The 18,510-nt window shown below is 38.1% G+C and overlaps 1 protein-coding gene across 8 annotated transcripts in view; it reads left to right on the forward strand.

Annotated features, from left to right (window-relative positions):
• The window catches only part of TPK1 (thiamin pyrophosphokinase 1), a 303,903-nt gene that overhangs the window by 237,230 nt on the left and 48,163 nt on the right, over nt 1–18,510 (forward strand). For 6 of the 8 annotated variants that reach the window (XR_010362112.1, XR_010362120.1, XR_010362119.1 and 3 more), the window contains one exon: nt 3,728–3,839. Coding sequence is in view for 3 of the 8 variants with exons in the window: in XM_064419485.1 (XP_064275555.1) it covers nt 3,728–3,839 (112 nt within the window). In the remaining 5 variants the exon portion in view is untranslated. Of the gene's footprint in view, nt 1–3,727; nt 3,840–13,120; nt 13,211–18,510 lie in introns of all 8 variants that reach the window. The other 2 variants (XR_010362108.1, XM_064419491.1) reach the window with 1 other exon arrangement.

An 18,510-nucleotide genomic window follows, 5' to 3' on the forward strand; every position in this document is an offset into this window, starting at 1 on the left:
CTTGTTAACTGACTTTATGCCACTCCTCAGTGTTTAGCTTCAGCCTGACAAGTTCCAGGTTTCCCTCCTTCAGATCCCTTCAGAATGCATTACTGAAGATTAGTCCCCATTCTGTCTCTCTTTCATAACATTTTGTTCCTTGATATCTATTTTAGAGTGTACATTTATTGTAACACATCTATTCAAGATGGTCTGAAGAGCACTTGGAGAAGTCATTTTCTTTGTACTGGGGTATACAAGCACGTAGGGAAGCTACCACTTTTGTCTTGATGCTGTTCATGTGCATTCAGCTTGCAGAATTTTGACTAAGGATTTTAGCATCTCACAACCTTGAATGGGGTTAGGTGTATGAATTCCTGGCAATCAGACTTCTATTCATTTCAGCTGGATGTGGCAAATAACAACTATGTATTTAGGTCTCTCCTCAGCAAAAAAGAGTGTTGGAGTGGGTGTATATTTAACCACGACTTCTTAAATGCTTTCTTATAACACAAGGCATTAGAATCAAAAGGAAAAGTTTAACCTATGTGGATAAAGCATTCTTAAAAATATCTTCTGACATTTTCTTCTTATTGCTGAACTCAAAAATTGATTTTATTTTCCAGCATCAAAACAAAATGAAGGAAAAAAATCAATGCTGAAGATTGATCAATGTTTTTCAAAACTGACTTAATAAGATAAAAATCGATGTGGCTGTATTATTTGTCATTCTTTCATCACCAGGAACATTCAAACATGGTAATATTTGATTCTTAAGTTAAATGTGAAAACATTTCAGTTACCTCCTACAGAGGCAAAAAAAATATAAGGAGGAATTTATTTAGTCAAAGTTCAGTTTTCTTTTTAAACTTAGTTTTGGAAATTTGAGTTCTGCAGAAACTGAAAACAGTTTGATATTTTAAGTGACAATATATAATTATTGCTTTAATCACACAGACTTAAATAGAACAAATTATTACTTGTATTTGCAAATTACAAGTTCTGATCCTCCCTTCCTCCTGCAAACATCAGTTCCATCTTGCTTGGGTGAGAGATCTGTACTCAAAAAATTGGAGATAAGCTTGGAAACTGAATCTCCCTCATGACAGGTTCACAGTGCTTTGAATTTAGAGCTTTACTGTACAAATGCACTGGCTGATTAACATTTTTTGGCAAAAATGAGTGGGTTATTTGTAATTTGTTTGCTTGCTTGTATTTTCCCAACATTCATTTCCCTTTTCTGCTCCCACTATCCCCAGTAATATTAAGATCCCTTATTGATTTATTTAAAGAAAAGCCTTAGAAACTGATTTCTATTATATTATTGAACCAATCCCTAAAACATAAGTTTGGCCTGACAGTTGAGAAGGTTTTTTTAAAAAAATTATTTGCATTTCAATATTCCCATTCACCTACCTTCTGACTTGGCTTTAGCCATTTAGGCTCCCTATTTGAAATTCTCTTAACAACTGAGTGATAGAAAATGTCCTTTTAGGGAAGAAAATCATTGTGCTCACATAATCACTGGAACGTGTGAACTGGGATTTTTGTGAAGTATCAGACATTGAAAGATTCCTGATAAAATCCTAGATATTGGTGAGCCTCTGGTGTAGGCATCTTTTGTTTTAAAGATTTATTTCATGAGCACAGGAAGACAGCTATCTGCATAAATTTCTACTGAAGTGATTCCCTACCTGCAAGCTGGGCCAGATTGTCATAAAATAGGAATTGCAAACCTGGTAGTAGTTAGACACAGACTTTGAGAATATGGAACTTAATCAAGTTCTCTGTGGGGCTAGCTACCTTCTCATCTGCTTTTCATATTCCTTTACTGATTGATTAATGTGGTAGTTTGCTCCTCTCCTCCAGCACCTCTGAGCAGCAATATGTACGTTCATTGGGCTCAGACAGTCCCACCCCTTCATCTCTCACTCATCATCAGCTTCATGATCCACAATATCTGTAATCACACAATGAGAGAGCTTGTACTTGCAGCTCTCCTCTTCCTTTCCTCCTCCCTCCGTGCTGTGAGAGAGAGGTGGATGGCATATTGCATAGCTAAAAGCTTATCAAGCTTGAATTTGTTACACCTCTGAATTTGGCAGGCAAGCATTCACAACCACTACACATATATACATGGCTCATCACCACGTGAAGCTGGACACCCTGAGAAGGCAGATAATATTGGATTGGTTTTCTTCTTGCTCTACAAACAATCAAATAGACTTAAGCTATGCAATCTGATATTCCCTAATTGACAGCTTTTCCAAGGTTCATTTGTTAACTGAGAGCATGACATGTATTGAAGTTGTTTCTTCATAATGCATTTGGCATTAACAGGAGAAGCTGTTGAATGCCTCAGACATCAATGTCTCAGCAATGAGAGATTTTGCCTACAGTTTTGACTTTCTAACTAGTGACTTTGTATTTGCAAGAGCATGTAAAATGAGCATAGGACAGGACAGGGCAGGAGAATAAAGCTTAAATGCATTCTCCTAAGAAAATTTGTGGAACTATTTTTGCTGCTTGGGACATTTAGTTGACTTTTATGATTCAACTGTTCTTCATTTCTTTTGATATAAAACCTTGGTTTCTTGCTTAACAAAGTGTTCACTGAATACTCATAGGGCTTCAGAGGCCATATATTTATAAATAGGCCTATCTGATTTTATTTATCGTGATTAAGAATTTGTGTGTAAAAGACATGCTCAAGAGTTTTGCTTGCCTGCATCCACAAGAGAATAAAATAAAATACAAAAAAATCCTCTATTTCAAAGAAGTTTCTCCCACAGGAAGCCCAGGTTTATTTGAAGGAATAAATTATCTGTGCAGAAGAGACCAGAGGATGATTTCTCCACTGATCTTGTCACTACTTTTCATTTGCTGCTTTCCTGTAGCTAGTTTCCATAAACACTTTCTTAGTTTCTTAGAACACAGATTGTGCTAGAACTGTAACACTCAGCACTTTTCACTCTGTTAGAGATTTCCACTATCTACTCTTCCTTGTAACTGTTCATGGGATATTCACACAGGACTGTAAGTGCTAATTAAGAGATTTATCACAAATACATCATCATTAATAGCTGTTGCTTCTCCTGCATCCCATGAATGTTTTCATTACTAGATGAATTTATCTTGGATGTAAAAAAAAGTTTTAATTTTAACTAAAAAAATGTTTTTAGTTTTTTCATTATTTAGTGTAAGCAAGTTACTCTAAATATTTAGGTTAATTTCTCTAGTACCTAGTTAAATTTCTGCATGTATTCCTCCTTCTGGGTAGAGTACATGCCTGGAGAAGTACATGAAATTTTACAGATGTTGTCAAAATAATTGAAGTGCTTCAGTGGTGCTTTGACTAGCACTGTTTAGGAAGTGAAACACAGCTGTTTAGATGAGGAAAAAACATGTGAATGCATAAGGATGCCTTCATTTCACAGGATTAAAGAGCCTAGGTTTGACAGAAGGGCCTATTCAAATAATGCCAGGGAAGAATGAGGAAAGCTACATTCTGCTTAGGAAAGCCTAGAAACAAACTTTTGAAAGCTCTAAGGTCTGGAACCTAAGCATACATCTCTCCTCCCTCTATAAACATCAGTGGCCTGACTTCCTGCTGCAATCAAATATTCCTGAGCCCTTGCAGGACATTCTGGAGCTGTCTCCAAGTACCTCCTCTTTTTTTTTTTTGCAAGGTTTGTGATCAAGTGCCATTTGGGCAGGTACTGACTGCAGAAACACTTCTGTCTTGCAGGGCAAGCACAAGCTGCATGTGGACACAGGACTGGAGGGCTCCTGGTGTGGCCTCATCCCCATTGGGAACCCCTGCGAGAGTGTGACCACGACAGGCCTTAAGTGGAACCTCAGTAAGTGACATGCCTCTGGGACAATGGGTTTGGTGTGGTCCTGACCCTACATTTAGAGCAGCTTCACCAGTGATGAAGGGCCTTACAAGTTTGAAGGTGAAGCATGGCATTGAATCCCTGCCGGGCCAATTTTTCCTAGAAATGAAGGAGTTTTTTTACAAAAAAAAAAAAAAAAAAAAAAAAAAAAAAAAAAAAAAAAAAAAAGGCAAGAGAAATATGTTTAAACCTGAGATCTCACAGGCAGAAACACATTTTCCATTTGGGAGTCATTGCGCTCTTCAAACAGAACATTTGCTGAGGTCATGATACATTACCATCTTGATACATTGCCCTCCAGGGAGAAGAAGCCAGCAGTGTCTAAACTCCTGTTTATAAGCCATAAAGTTACAACAGACAAATACTAACGGGATACAGATTTTCAAAGCTACCTCACTTCGCCTGAACCGCTTCATGTATATTGTCTGTTTCTCAACCCTGAGTGAATAGATGCTTTTTCTTATTTTAAAGTGGAAAAGATGCCATTTGATCTAGAACCAGGGACATTTATCTGTAGAGAAAGGAGGTTTTATAACCCAAAAAAATCGAAACAGCTTTCATCCTCCTGCCTCTTCCTCCCACACTGAGTCAATTGGGATGTATTTACACAGGAAAGTAATGGGAAATTTTCAATGAAGATTCATTAAAACTTAAGTGGGAGCAAAGCAGTAATTAAGAGGCTCTAGTCTCAGTCTGATTGACATGTCCAGGCTTTAGAGCCATTCCATGCATAAAGGGCATGCTGTTCTCACAGTTTGCAGTGCAGTGCCTTCACTGGCTAAGAATTAATGTGAGTGACCCACTGTGCAGCCAGCAGAACATCTGCTGGTTCCACTGAGAGCTTGAGCACGTGCAGTTAAGGTGGTGGTAGGCATTAGTAGCTCATTAATTATAAAATATATAAATATGGCATTAGTTTTTGGATTGTGGGAGAATTGCCAGATGAAGAGCTGTCTGGCTAGCAATATTTCTGTCCTTTTAAACTGGATTGGAAGAGCTGAATATATTGCACAAGAGACATTCCCTTAATTTGAAAAAGAGTCAGATATTTTCATTTGTATGTATACAGTTGACATATACAATACTGAATTTTCATCTGCTCATCTCCTGTTGTCCAGCAACTTCTGCGACCCATTGCACTGAGGTGCTAATTTCTCAGAAAATGTTCTGTCCTTCAGAATTAGGTGCAAGAAGTTCAAACCAGCTTCATTAATGAGGGAAGCATCTCTGAATCTGTGTTGTATTGCAAAAGGCTACTGTATGGATCAAAATGTTGTAGATGCAATGAGGTTGAAGCCCTTTCTTCTGATTTTTATTAGTTGAAAAAGCCATTTTTCAGGTACAACAGATTTTTTTTCAGTTTAATTCCATAAATTTCATCAGATTTACAAGGTGCTCATTAGGAAGTTGGTAATTTTAAAGATGGTCTGTCTGGTCTGTTTCTTTGTTACAACTGAATTATGGCTGCCTGATCTGCTAAAGAGAAAGGGATTGCAAGTCAGCTGTGTCAGCTGGAGGAGAATGCAGGGGGGAGATGAAATGGCAGCAAATATTTTTTCTCTCTAGGGTTGAGTTAAGACATCAGTTTCTTAAATTTTGGTCATAACTAGATATGGACCTACAGGGATTTTAATGTTCTTAATTTCATTTTTTTTCTTTTTCTGGGGTACAAAGAAGTATTTATGTGACTGTTTCCTGCTTGTTTCATCTTAAGACAACACCATCATCTCTACTTCTCCCTGCCCTTGTTGCTGTTATTTTCCAGGAGGAAAGAGAGCAGACTTTACAGTGTTTTTGTTTGTGATGTATATATTGCATCCTGTTATAGGCTGTTTTCAGTCTCAATACTCATGTTTCTCCCAGGTTGTAGTTCTTTCATTTATTTCTCCATATTAATCACAGATATATATGTAAAACCAAACAATGATCTGGTCTTCCTTGAACTGGCTCGATCTGTCTCAAATAATCAAGGTCATTACAACCTCAAACTGTTCTCTTGCCCAAGTGACTAGAGCTAACCTTTTCACTGATCCAAATGCAGAATAACCATTGAATTAGGTTGTTGTTCAGATACTGATTAAAAAATTGAAGTTCAATTACATTTCCCAAGAGGGAAACCAATATCTCCAATTCAGCATGTGGTTAGTTGTGTCTTGGTTGGATTTTTTCCCTAATAAATAGGATCTACATTCTGATAGTTAAAGTTTGATACTAACTTCTGTTGTGTTACTGCACTTTTATGCTGCCTGTAGTTTTGCACTTACTTCAAAAAAATATTAATTCTCCTGTAAATTGGGATGGAGAAGCAGAGGATCAGGTGGGGGAAATAGAATAATAGGAATGGAAACTGAAGTGTGATATGGATGTCAGCCTTGTTGCTAATGGCTGGCAATGGCAAAGGTTTAGCTGTTCATTCATTAATAGCAATCTGAGCACACACCTTTGCAAACCTCCATGTAAATATATTGTAAACCTCAGTGAATAATTTTTTGTGGTTATAAATTCATTTTCATGTGTAAATCATAAAAGGAATGGAATTTTTAAGCAGAGCGTGACATGAAAGGCCTATTCCTCCAGTTTGTTATGGAATTAATTGGATGTGACCTAAGAAGTTGGGTTTTAAAAAGTAATTTTTGAGCTCTCAGGATATTTATGTATCTGGGCAGTAAACTAATTTCAGAATTTTAGTTCAAACAGTGATGCATTAGGTGGTAGGGGAGCCCTCGTTTTCGTGAGCAGTAATTTCCAGCAAATCAAAATTCAAACAACACTGCAATACAAGAAAGAGCTGGCTTTGTATCAAGGTTTTTGATGTTTAACACAAATTTCTGCCTGAGCATATCTATATTACTCTGCCAATTAAAATTTGTAAAACCTTCAAGAGGTAGTCAAATGTTATCTGTGTCCAGTGTACAGGTGCTGTCATGATACTTGATAGGTTCTGAATAGAAAAAGACAAGGATAAATACCTAGGACAAAAGCTGTTTTGAGGTCAAGAATAAGCTACCAAAGGTCTCATTTCAACGTCTGAATTAGATAAACCTGACATTCTGCTAGCAGAGAAACAATGATGTCTTTTAATATTACAGAATTCAGTATTTTTTATGTCTGAGAATGCAGCATGTATGCATGCCTTTATGAGTGCTTATCTTCGTTATTTGCTAGTACTTGTCACAAACAGAATTTTCATTTATTTTAGTTCTCATCTTATGGGTGAAAGAACTTGGAGAAGAAAGTGGAAAATTGATTAGAAAAAATATTTTTATTCATACTTGCTATTGTGTAGCACCTACTCAGAACACATTATAAACATATTCTTTCCATTCCCAAAGGGATACTGATCTTTTCTCTATTAAAATCTGATTTACAGCACAGGAATCAGATAATGCTTTGTCTGATTTGACTCACCTGACTGCTTGCTGATAACAGCTCTCATGTCTAATAAATAAATAACAAAAAATCCAATAATGCCAGAACTACCCAGCATTCTTCATTAGGTCCTCAGTGGTGCTTTCATGGAAGGTAAATAAAAATGAAGGTAGAAATCAGCTGCAGTGCTCATCAAAGAAGAGGTTGGAGGGTAATGGTAGGCTTTTTTAGGAAATGGTTTCTTTTCTGTGAAATTACTTTAGAAAATAATCTTGCCAAGTAATTTATTCTTCATCCCTATGGCCTTTGATATGCTGTATGTGATGTCTGTATTGAAAATACCAGCATGTATGTGTGTGTATGTATGTGTGTGTGTGTATATAAATATATATATATATATATCGACCTATCTATCTATCTATCTATCTATCTATCTATCTATCTATCTAATCTATCTAAATATAAACTCTGTGTATATGTGGTTGTGCTTTACAGATAATTTTCATGCCAGTTTGCCTTCTTTAGGCAGGAAGTTAAATTGCTGTAAAATGCTGCCATTCGAAAGAGTGCCACTGTCATTTCACTTCAAAAGGCAATAGCAATAACAATGGAAGCAAGACCTTTCTCTAACTGTAGCAACAGAGCATCCACTGACTACTAATGTCACAGGTAGATGAACAGGATCCCAAGTCCTTTTGATGCTGTTTACATTGTTAGTAAAATTAAAGTGTTTGTACTGTTTTACTTCACTGGGGTTTTACTGATGTTGCATTGTGAATGGAGCAAAAATTTTACAAATGCAATTGTGGTTTGTGTTATAGGACTATGTATTAGACTATATTCATAGTCTAAAAGATGAAAGAAAATTTGTAACTTCTTTAAAAAAAGAAAAGAAAGAAGGTCAGAGACTATTCTGGGAAAGGTTGTAAATTAAAATGGACAGGTATCTGTGCTAGTGAGGGTGTTTGTATAAGACCTCTCTAACCTGTTTCATAACTGAAATAGTTTATATACACATTTTGCTACCCCAGTTCTGAGTGAGGCAAACTAAGTGGTGCTTCTGGGAATAGCTTTGTTTTCAGTGGCAGAGTAAATAGCTTCACAGCTGGATTCCCATTCTCCTCAGCTTTCCTCTCTTTCCCTCCCTTCTCTTGTTCTTTACTGGCAGAAGATATATTATCAGTGATGTACTTTTTCACTTATCCATTGCAGCTCTAAGACTCTGGTTAAGGGTGGAGTGGACAGAAATTATGTTGCTGGTCCCAAAGAATTGGGTGGCTTTGACCTTTGGCAAGCTGTTTGCCCACAGGAGTGCTGCTGTCAGCCTTGCAGGGTCATATCATTTATTACAAGGCATGGCCTGCTGAAATACTTTCCCAATGAAGCAGATGTTCTGATGATGGCAGCCTGGCATCCCACTGGCTTACTGCAAGTCAGCAAAAACAACGAGGGCCTTGCTTAGTATTGCATAAAATGATTTTGAGCCACAAAGACCATTTGGCATACATTAAATGACTGATGAACACAGAGCTTAGTTGTGCTGAGCCTCTAAACCTGTATTTGCATTTCTGGCTGAACAGCAGCTTGAAAACTCAGTCAGACTTTGTGAAAAGGCTTGAAATGGGGATTTGAGGTCACACATGCAGTTCATTTCCACCACATAGTTTAATAAATATTTGGAATTAGTGGGAGAGAGATTCAGATCCAGCTCCTCTTTAGCAAGGTAGCATTCAGTTTGGAAAGGCTACTTTCAGGTGATAAACAGATATGCTTTTCTAGATCACACTGTTGGGGCAACATTACTGCTATGGGACTCGACTTACAGAAAGATTCCTATGAGTACCTTAGTTCTGAACTAGCTCAAACACTTCCAGTGGTAAGTTTAGCTCAGCAGGAAAGCCATCTTTAATGGGATATAGAGAATGTATATGTGATCCTTCTATACAGCAGTAATAGGCAGTAATTGCCAGGAAGGGGTAGAATTTAAAAATCCCAGAGAGACTCCAGCACAGCTGTACACAGAGTAGATCACTCTCCACAACCTGAATAATACCATCCTGAAGTAAACTGAAGACATTTAGAATCATGATAGAATATCCTGAGTTGGAATGGACCCATCAGGATCATCAAATCCAGCTCCTGGCCCTGTGCAGGACAACCCAAAGAATCACACTGTGCCTGAGAGTGTTGTCCAAGCATGACCCTGGAAAAAGTCTCTCTTCATCTTTCTTGTAGGCTTCTACTGGAAGGCTATAATTAGGTCCCTCTGGATGGCTTCCCTCACTTAGCTATGTCAACTGTACCACTCAGTTTAGTGTCATCTGTAAATTTGCAGAGGTTGCACTTAGTCCTTTCATCTACATCATTAATAAGACATTAAATAGCAAAGGTTCCTGAGTGACGCCTCTTGTCACTGATGTCCACTGGGACTCTGAGTCACTGACCACCACCCTCTGAATGTGACCATACACCAATTCCTTATCCACCTAACAGTCTACTCATCAAATCCATCCCTATCCAGTTTGGAGAGAAGGATGTTGTGGGGAACTATGTCCAAGACATTTTACAGAAGTCCAGATAAATGGCATCTGTAGCTTTGACCACTTCTCTGGGGAGCCTTCTCCACTGATGTTGTCACCCCATCATAGAAGGCCGCTGGTTTGCTCAGGGAGGACTTGCCCTTGATGGAGCTGTGCTGCCTGTATCAAATCACCTCCCTGTCCTCCATGTGCCTCAGCACGTCTTCTAGGAGAATCTATTCCATGATCTTCCCAGGCACAGAAGTGAGGCTGACAGGTCAGTAGTTCCCAGGGTCCTACTTCCTACATTTCTAAGAGAGGTACGATGTTTCCTTTTCTCAGTCACCTGGGACTTCACCTGACTACCAGAACTCTTCAAATATCATGGAAAGTAGCTTGGCAACTACATCGGCCAATTCCCTCAGGACTCTGGGATGTATCTCTTCAGGTCTTGTAGACTTATGTACATTCGGGTTCCTTAGATAGTCATGAATCTCGCCTTACTTACAATGGGAAGTACTTTGTCTCCCAGTCCTCATTCTGCTGTCCATCCACTCAAGAGAAGTGGGAAGAGAGGTTGACACAAAGACTGGGGCAAAAGAGGTTTTGAGTACCTCAGCCTTCTCCTCATCCATTGTTACCAGTGTTCCACCACTGTTTATTGGGTGTGGGTGTACCTTCTTTGACCTTCCTTTTCTGGTTAACAGAGTGTGGAAGCCCTTTCTGTTATTACTTGCATCCCTTGCCAGGTTCAGCTTCCCTTGGTCTTCCTCAGCTGTATTTCATCTCTGTACTATTCCCAGGTTTCCTGTGCTTGTTTCCACTGCTTGTGCATTTGATTCTTTCCCTTTAATTTGACCAGAACTTTCCTACTCAGCCATGCCCATCTCTTCTCTTCCCTGCCTAATTTCTTGCTCCTGGGGATTTCCAGCTCTTGTGCTCTATGGAAGACTTCCCTAAAGATCTGCCAGCTCTGCTCTCCTTACCTGTGAGAGCAGTTTCACAAGGGATCCCACTATCTCTCTGAAGAGCTGGAATTTTACTTCCTAAAGTTCAGAGCTTAACTTTACTCCTTGCCTGACATACATCTCAGGACTGCAAACTCCACCTGTGTGTGGTCACTACAGCCCAGGCTGTTCCCAGTTGACTTACTTCACTTCCCCCGACCAGAACATTATGTATGTGCAGTTACATTGTTGTGGCACATTGCAACTATGGAAACTAATTTCATTATTAATGTAGAGGGGAGGGGGTTGTCAAGAGAGCAAAATGCTGTTCTTTCCCTTGCATCCCCTCTGTTACTTCAGTCCCTTCAATCAGCTTCTGCTAATGGAAATCTAACCCAGAGGTATGAAGAGGTATGCTTAAAGCCCAGCATTGGTGCAGATAATCCTTATCCTCTGGTGGCTGTAGATTGGTGAGAGTACAAAAAGTCACATGAAAATCAAAAGCAACCTGCTGCTATTGAAGGATGCCTGTTGTAAAGTCAAAACACTTTTCTGAGCAAGAGGGAGATCTGCAGAGAGCCAGAAAGCTACCTTTTAGATTGGTGGGGGTCCAAATTATCTCTATGGATTTCAGCACTGACTCTGAATTGTCATCAGCGAGTGTGGGGGCTGAATTTGTCCAAGAAAGAGACCTCATAGTTTACACTGATGACATTTAACCCTAAAGGCATTCTCATCAGTCAACCTGCCCACATGGATACTGGGAAATTATCTGGTTTAGACAACAGCAGAGTCAAAGCTGGAACGTAATGGTGTACTTCAATGAAAGTCAGTGAAAAATTGGCCAGAGTACAAATGCCTGTTTGTCACATCCCTTGCAAATATACTTTAATTGTTTTCATCCTTAAATGCCCAGAACCAGCCATAATAAATGTAAATGTCATGCTGCCTGGAGATTTCCAAAAACAAAAAAGCTCTCTGAGACATGTGGTGAGTTATTGCCAGTTCCCAATGTCTGCAGAACCACAAAAGGGCAAGGACCAGTAGGAGGACAAATCAATCACATCTGGCTAGAGTATTCTAGAATTAAAAAATGAAATGTGTTTATCTGTGGTGCGTCAGTTAAAGAATGTGTGCTATTTAGATTTTTGGGGGGTTGTTCAAGTAGGTAAGCATTGCCACTAAGCATTGACTCCTCCTTTGCAATCTGTTTGCAGACCTTTAAGTTCTGTTTACATTTTTAGTGCATACTAGCATATGTGATTGATCTCTTCTTCCCAAAAATATGACACTGAAGGAAATTATTTTCTCTGCAGTGATCTATTCCTGTACCCTAATGGCAAACAGTCCTGGATATCTCTTCTACAGTGTCTCAATTCTTCATTCACTGTTCCCTCTGTAAACATTTTGCATGTTGTATCTGAGGGGGCACTGTTCTCTCCCAGTTTTTGGCTCTAGATGTTTGTGGAAAAGATGTTTCTTTCCTGCTGTTATATCAAGTTCCACAGAGGATGAAAGTCTGGTGGATGTCATCACTGACTTTTGTTGTGTGTTGTAAGAACTTACGTTTTGGCTGTAAGTTGTTTTGGCTGTAAGTTGTTTATGGCATCCTGATGTGTAATTAGTAAGCCATTAACAACTGACTGTAGTGAGTGTGCTCTGGAACTATTAATTTTAGAGATGTATACCAATTTCACATCACTAAGCAAAGCTGTTGTTTTCAGGCGAGTTGGGAAATACAAATTTTTGATAGATGATTCCATGCCTTGCCATAGAAGTAGCTGCGACTTCTTTGGGGCAGTAAATTCATATTGCAGGGGGGAGTAAAGCCAAGTCAAGGTAAAGAAAAAAGAGAAAGTGGCAGAATAGCAATCTGATATTGCATTCAGAATTATAAATGTTTTGGAGAAAAGGCAGATAACATCAAGATACACAAAGACATTAATACAGAGATTAAGAAAATGAGAATGGAGGTGTTTTAAGTAGGCTGGTGACATCTTCCATTTTGAAGCACTGAATTGAGACAAAAATTTCTGTCTCTCTGCTGTTTGATCTCTCTCATTTTCCACTGCTGTCCAGGCATTATAACCTACTTCTACTGTCCACAAACTGGTAAGCTCAAGTGATGCATCCAAGTGTCTCTAGGATCTGCCTAGGTATTGATCCAACAGCAAAAGAAGGCATTAGACATTTGATTTGAAAACAACTTGCACTCCTATGGATATAAAGTCAAGACTGAAACTAAGGAAAAACCAAAAACAGAGAAATAAAATTAATTAGTGTTTGGATCTCATGGTACTTACAGGTTTGAGACACCGGCATCAGTCAGTGTCCCAGGTGTGTTCTCTAGGAATGAATCTGCAGTCGCAGTAGACAGTGCAGATATGTACAACAGCTTTTCCCCCTGCAGGAACGGAGACACCTGGGAGGAATAAGGTGAAGCACTGCTGATTTTCTTGTGGTTCAGGAGTTGATTGTCTGGAGTGTTTACTCTCTGCAGGTACTTTATCCATTTGCAAGTTAGCTATTCATTTCTCTTAGCACTCAAGCTGCATTTTCAGCACCCTAACATTCCTGAGAGCTCTGCCTTGCTTCTGTAAAGCACAGGATACTCCATCTTTAAGATCTTACATAAGATGTTAATATGTCTGTGTCATTGCTCTTGAACAGTTTCACATGTGCCAATGGTATTATCAATTCTTTCATGATAAGCAACACAAACCCTTGAGGAATTCAGCATGCATGCATTCAATGCAGTTTATACAGTAAATAAGGCATAAGAGCAGTAGGATTAATTAGGACTCAGAGGGTGTCAGTTAAGAGAATACTATTTACCAAAATTAATCTGGCCTGTTTGGTTAATGGGGCTGTGTAATTGAAGGGTGAAGGCCAAAGAAACTGTATTAAAATGGCACAGGCAAACATTAATTCTGGCATCCCCTTGCTCTCAAGTCCATGACTTTGCAGCCCTAGCATTTCTTAAGAGTTGTCTTCTACGTGTATTTCCATGTGAATGTGGGTTCATATACAACTGACAGGTAAAGCATATGTAGCATGTGCCGTTGTATCTATAGAAGTTTAGGTCAGCATGTGGCAGCAGAGTTTCCTGTTATTTACATTTTGAAGCTTTTCCTTGTATTTAATATGAAAAAAAAAAAGTTAAATCCTTCAAAAAATTCCAATATTTTTAGTATATTTTAGGGGTAATACATGTCATAAACCAAACAGTAAATACAAATAAATGGAGGTGGAATGAATGTCAAGAGAACCTACAATATGTATAGCTTTCCTATGGCATCACTCCTGAAAAACCTGAAAAAGACTCTTTTATGAGCTTTCAGTTCAACTTTGGGGATTCCTTTATAACAGCATCTTAAGAAACTCTGCTCCAATCATTTTTTTTCTTTCTATATTCTGCAGATATGGTATATGATAAATATATTCTCAAATTGTTAAGGATTATAACACAGCATTTATAATCTAATTGCCAATAAGAAATCTCAGAATTGTATGTTTTGTTTTCCCAAGCGTGGGGCATAACTGTAATTTACTGAGGCACCAGCAATACCACCGTATCACTGCTGATTGACAGGCCTCTTAATGATGCTGTTTATAAGGCAATTTTCTAATCAGCTTTGTGAACACTTATCAGGAGCTTGCTTCTTGACTTAAAGCAGAATTGGAGAGATAGCATTTGTTTTGCTTATAAAAACAAGCTGGGAAAAAAGCAAATTAAAAAGAGAAATGACACAAATATAGGAAGTTTTGATTTCATGAATCTGGATTGATTATGCTTTCAAAAGTTCAATATAGATGTAAAAGCTGTGGCATGATTTAATCAGCATTCATCAGCCTATTTCTTTTGTGCATTTTGAAACTGGATGATAATAGCTTAAATATTAACATTATTTTTTTAACAGGTGTTACATTTCCAATCATTGTTTAATAATAATTATTTGATATAGTAGATATTCTGTTTGCTCTAGTCAGTTGAAACTGAGGCACAGTTAATTTTCCATTTATTTCACATTTCTTTTCCACTCAAAGAAAAATTAATTATTTCATGGTTTCTTCCTATCTACTTCATTCTTTTGTTCCATAACAGAAAAGCTTTAATTTTAAAAATGTGATCTAAATCGCATATAAGCTGGGTCAAGTGTGTCTGGTGTGGAAGCAATTCATTATATGATTTAAGAGGTTTTAACAAGATGAGCTTCATTTGACCTGACAAATTTATGAATAGTTTTGACCAGCACAAATAAAGTACATTTTCCAAATTTATCCCTGAGTAATCATTCTAAAACCCTTGTAAACACACCTTGTAAACACAGTTCTTTAGGCTGTGTATCCAGTATATGTTGAAGAATTCATGATTTATGAAAATCTTAGAGCTTAATACCAAGCTTGTGGAATTAATGGGAAAATTGCACACTGACTTTAATATTAATATTTTAATCTGGAAGTGCCTCTGTCCCTTCCTTACTAGAGTTACTTAAGCCCTGAATTCATCAGAAGATTTAGGCATTCATGCATTTTTATACATGTTACTAGTTCCATTGAATATAAAGGGATTATTCAGTGGGTAGAGTTAAATATGCAGAGGTACTTACTACAAGTCAGACTCTGAAGTGGAAGTTCAAAAATGTCTGAAAGGCTTTTCTGTATGTAAAATAAGGTGGTACTGACTTTAATCTCAAGTTCCAGGGTTAGCTGCCTGGGCTTGTACCTATTCTAATCTCTCTTCTCACTCACCAATGCTATAAAGCTTCCTTTTTTAGTTCTGCTCATTTTTTGTGTATTGATGTTTGACTGTTGTAATTTACACAAATTCTTCCTGATTTTACTGTTGAATACCTGGGCAAAGTATGAAGACATAGAAAGACAAATGACTGAAATATTTTTCACATCTGGCTTCTTTACCTGTAATTCAGCAGTTGTGGTTTCCTACCAGTACAGCTGTCAAGTCCATGTATCAAGAAAATTTTTTATATGAGAATTTTGGAGAAAAAGGTTTCTGGACACCTACCAGAATCCTTAAACAATCATAAACTTTTCATAAATAGCCAAAAATCTTAGAATATGGTATATGTCTGGTATAGTTGTAAGAGAACAAAATACTCAGGATTGAGTAGATCAACCACAGAGGACATGAGATTTCTTTTTTAATTTTTTTTAACCATGGTACAAATTTGCTACACTTTTGTATCTTTCTCTGCCATATGTGAAGCAATATTTTCAATCCACATTAAAACCATGTATGCAGCCAATAGAAGGCCCTTACTAGGGAGCAGGGAATGCTTTCCCCATCATATAATGGGCTAGAATATGTGAAATACTATGATATAAATCTTTTTGTACTAGAATATTTTGTACTAGAATATTGGTATTGTTCCTGGGTTTTTTATTTTTAAATATGAAGTGTAGTTATGTTTACCTTTTCACATTCCAAAAGCCAGCAAACTCTTCCTTTGGTGAGTGCAAATCAACAAATGCTGGCAGCATCCTGAAAGACAGCTTTCTGTTGTGAGCTTCTGTGGAGATTTATACTGCTCATTTGCAGTGTACAATAGGAAGGTTGGTTGGTTATTCAGAGTTTGTGTGTGTCACTTTGTTTTTGCTGCTGCCTTTTGTTAGCCTGTGTGTTTATGCTAGCATAGTTCTGGACCATTTAAGACTTGTCTTGGATTTTTGAGAGCTCTGCTGCTGGCAATTAATTTTACATCCCAAATACCTCAAGAAAACATTGTTGTCAGTGAATTTGTAAATTAGCTAGTGTTCCTTTTAATACTAATTACTTTAGTGTCCCAGCTGACAGAATCTCAAAAGAATTTTACCGACTGTTGAGGGATTCACTCTTTCCAGTTTATGCCATTCTCTAACTTCCCAGAGTAATGATTCCTTAGATGTTTGTCGGTCTGGGTTTGTACCCATGCCTCCTGAGTTTCTCTGCCAATTTTGTGTTCTCTCTGCTCTCATGCCAGTTTCAACAAATTCTTTAAAAGTTACAAATAATGAAGTCAGTCTCTTAAAAAAACTAACAAACCCACAAGCAAACAAAAAAATCAACCCAAAAATTTACATTGTTGTCATGCACAACACCACTTGCTGACTCAGTGGGTAGCACCCAGGCTGGGGGTCCAGCAGTGTGGCTGGAATACATCATTATGTCTCAGTAGTACACTGCCTCACTTGTCCTACTGCTTACCTTGTTAACTCTTTGGGGCAGGGACTACACAGGGTCTCTGTCCCTCCTGGTAGTCACATACTACAGGGATAAACATAACTGCAAATGCGAGGTGACTTCTGGAGTTACAGTTGAAAGCTATTACCATGGAATTATTCCTGATTTAAAATAAATGTATATTCTGTGAGTGTAAAAGGCTGCATCTGGATTATTATCTTCAGAACTGGTACTGTGAAAGAAGGAGAAAATCATTATTTAACATACAGTGCCATCTACAGAGCAGGCTATGTAACCAGTACTTCTTACATTGTATGGGAGATTTTGGTTGGGTTGTTTCTTTGTTTTTCTTTTTTTTTTATTTTTTTATTTTTTTTCTTTGTCACAGTCCAGTTGGCATTAATGGCTAGAGAGTGTATGGGGAGTTTTTGTCAGATGCTGGCAGCAGTGGAGGATGAGGGTTAGAGAGGTTTGTGCTCTCATCTGTTTTGGCTGTAATCAGCAATATCCATGGGCCAGGCTTCAGCAGCAATAGTCACACTTAACTTTCTCTCAAAAGCCTATATTGGTGGGGTGGGGGGGTGTCTTTTTAGAAATGCAGCTATTTCTAGAAATGCTGCATCTGCAGCCAGCCTTCGTGGCAATCACATGACCTACCACAGCAGTCTGACAGGAAAAAGGAGCAAAGGGGCCAGAGAGGAAAAAGTCCATCTGTGATCATGTTGTGTGAACATGAAGTATGTTAAGGCACCTTGTCAACTCTCCTCTCTGTTTAGAGTCAGTTTAAATGTGGGGGTTAAGGGCAGTGGGTCTTCCCATGTCGTTACCTAAGCACACGCTGTAGAGAAAACTGTTAAGCAGTGGTTGTGTGTTTGCATGGTTCACTGGTTAAAATGACAGTGCAAGAAGAGTTGGATTAAACCCCCAAAAGTCTTCAGAGTGATCTTCAGATAAATGTTAATTTTGATGCAGAAAACTGGATTTATTCTTAAAAACAGAAGGAGTGAAAGAACACCGAAGTACTACACCTTCCACTCTCAGGAATCCATTATTTATGTAACATAGCAAATTAAGTTATTGTGGTCACTGCAGAAAAAAACTGTTGTCTGTCCTCTTTTGGCTCCTCAACATGGCAAGTTATCTGATCTTTAACCTGTTACTAGCTCAGGACCCACTTTTTTGCCACCTCCAAATTAGTGGATTTGGCAAACAGAAATAGGAAGGGAGGGTTGATAATGGATTCTGACATCCAGGGCTGAGATTAAATAATTTTTTGGTGGATGATCTTGCACAGGTGAAGAGGGAGAGGGAAAAAGAGAAAGGTCTTTGTCTTCTTATATAGTTACATGTGCAATTCAGTGAATTTAAAGTAGCAGCAGAGATGTACTGGGAGTCTGAATGTCTGAGACAGCTGAAGTTGTACATTAAATAGAGTTTATGAGACTAGTCTGCCATTTGTCCCCTGCACTGTCACAGTCAGCACATGTGACTGTGGAGGTGAATGGGGGTGTATGTAAATAATAATTCCTCTTTATTTAATATACATTAAAACTGAAAAGGGATAGAAATATGAGTTAGCAGAGTGCTACAAAATGTGAAGTTAATTATGTAGTAGTTAT

The sequence above is a fragment of the Passer domesticus genome, chromosome 1, assembly GCF_036417665.1.
Source record: "Passer domesticus isolate bPasDom1 chromosome 1, bPasDom1.hap1, whole genome shotgun sequence".
NCBI lineage: Eukaryota > Metazoa > Chordata > Aves > Passeriformes > Passeridae > Passer > Passer domesticus.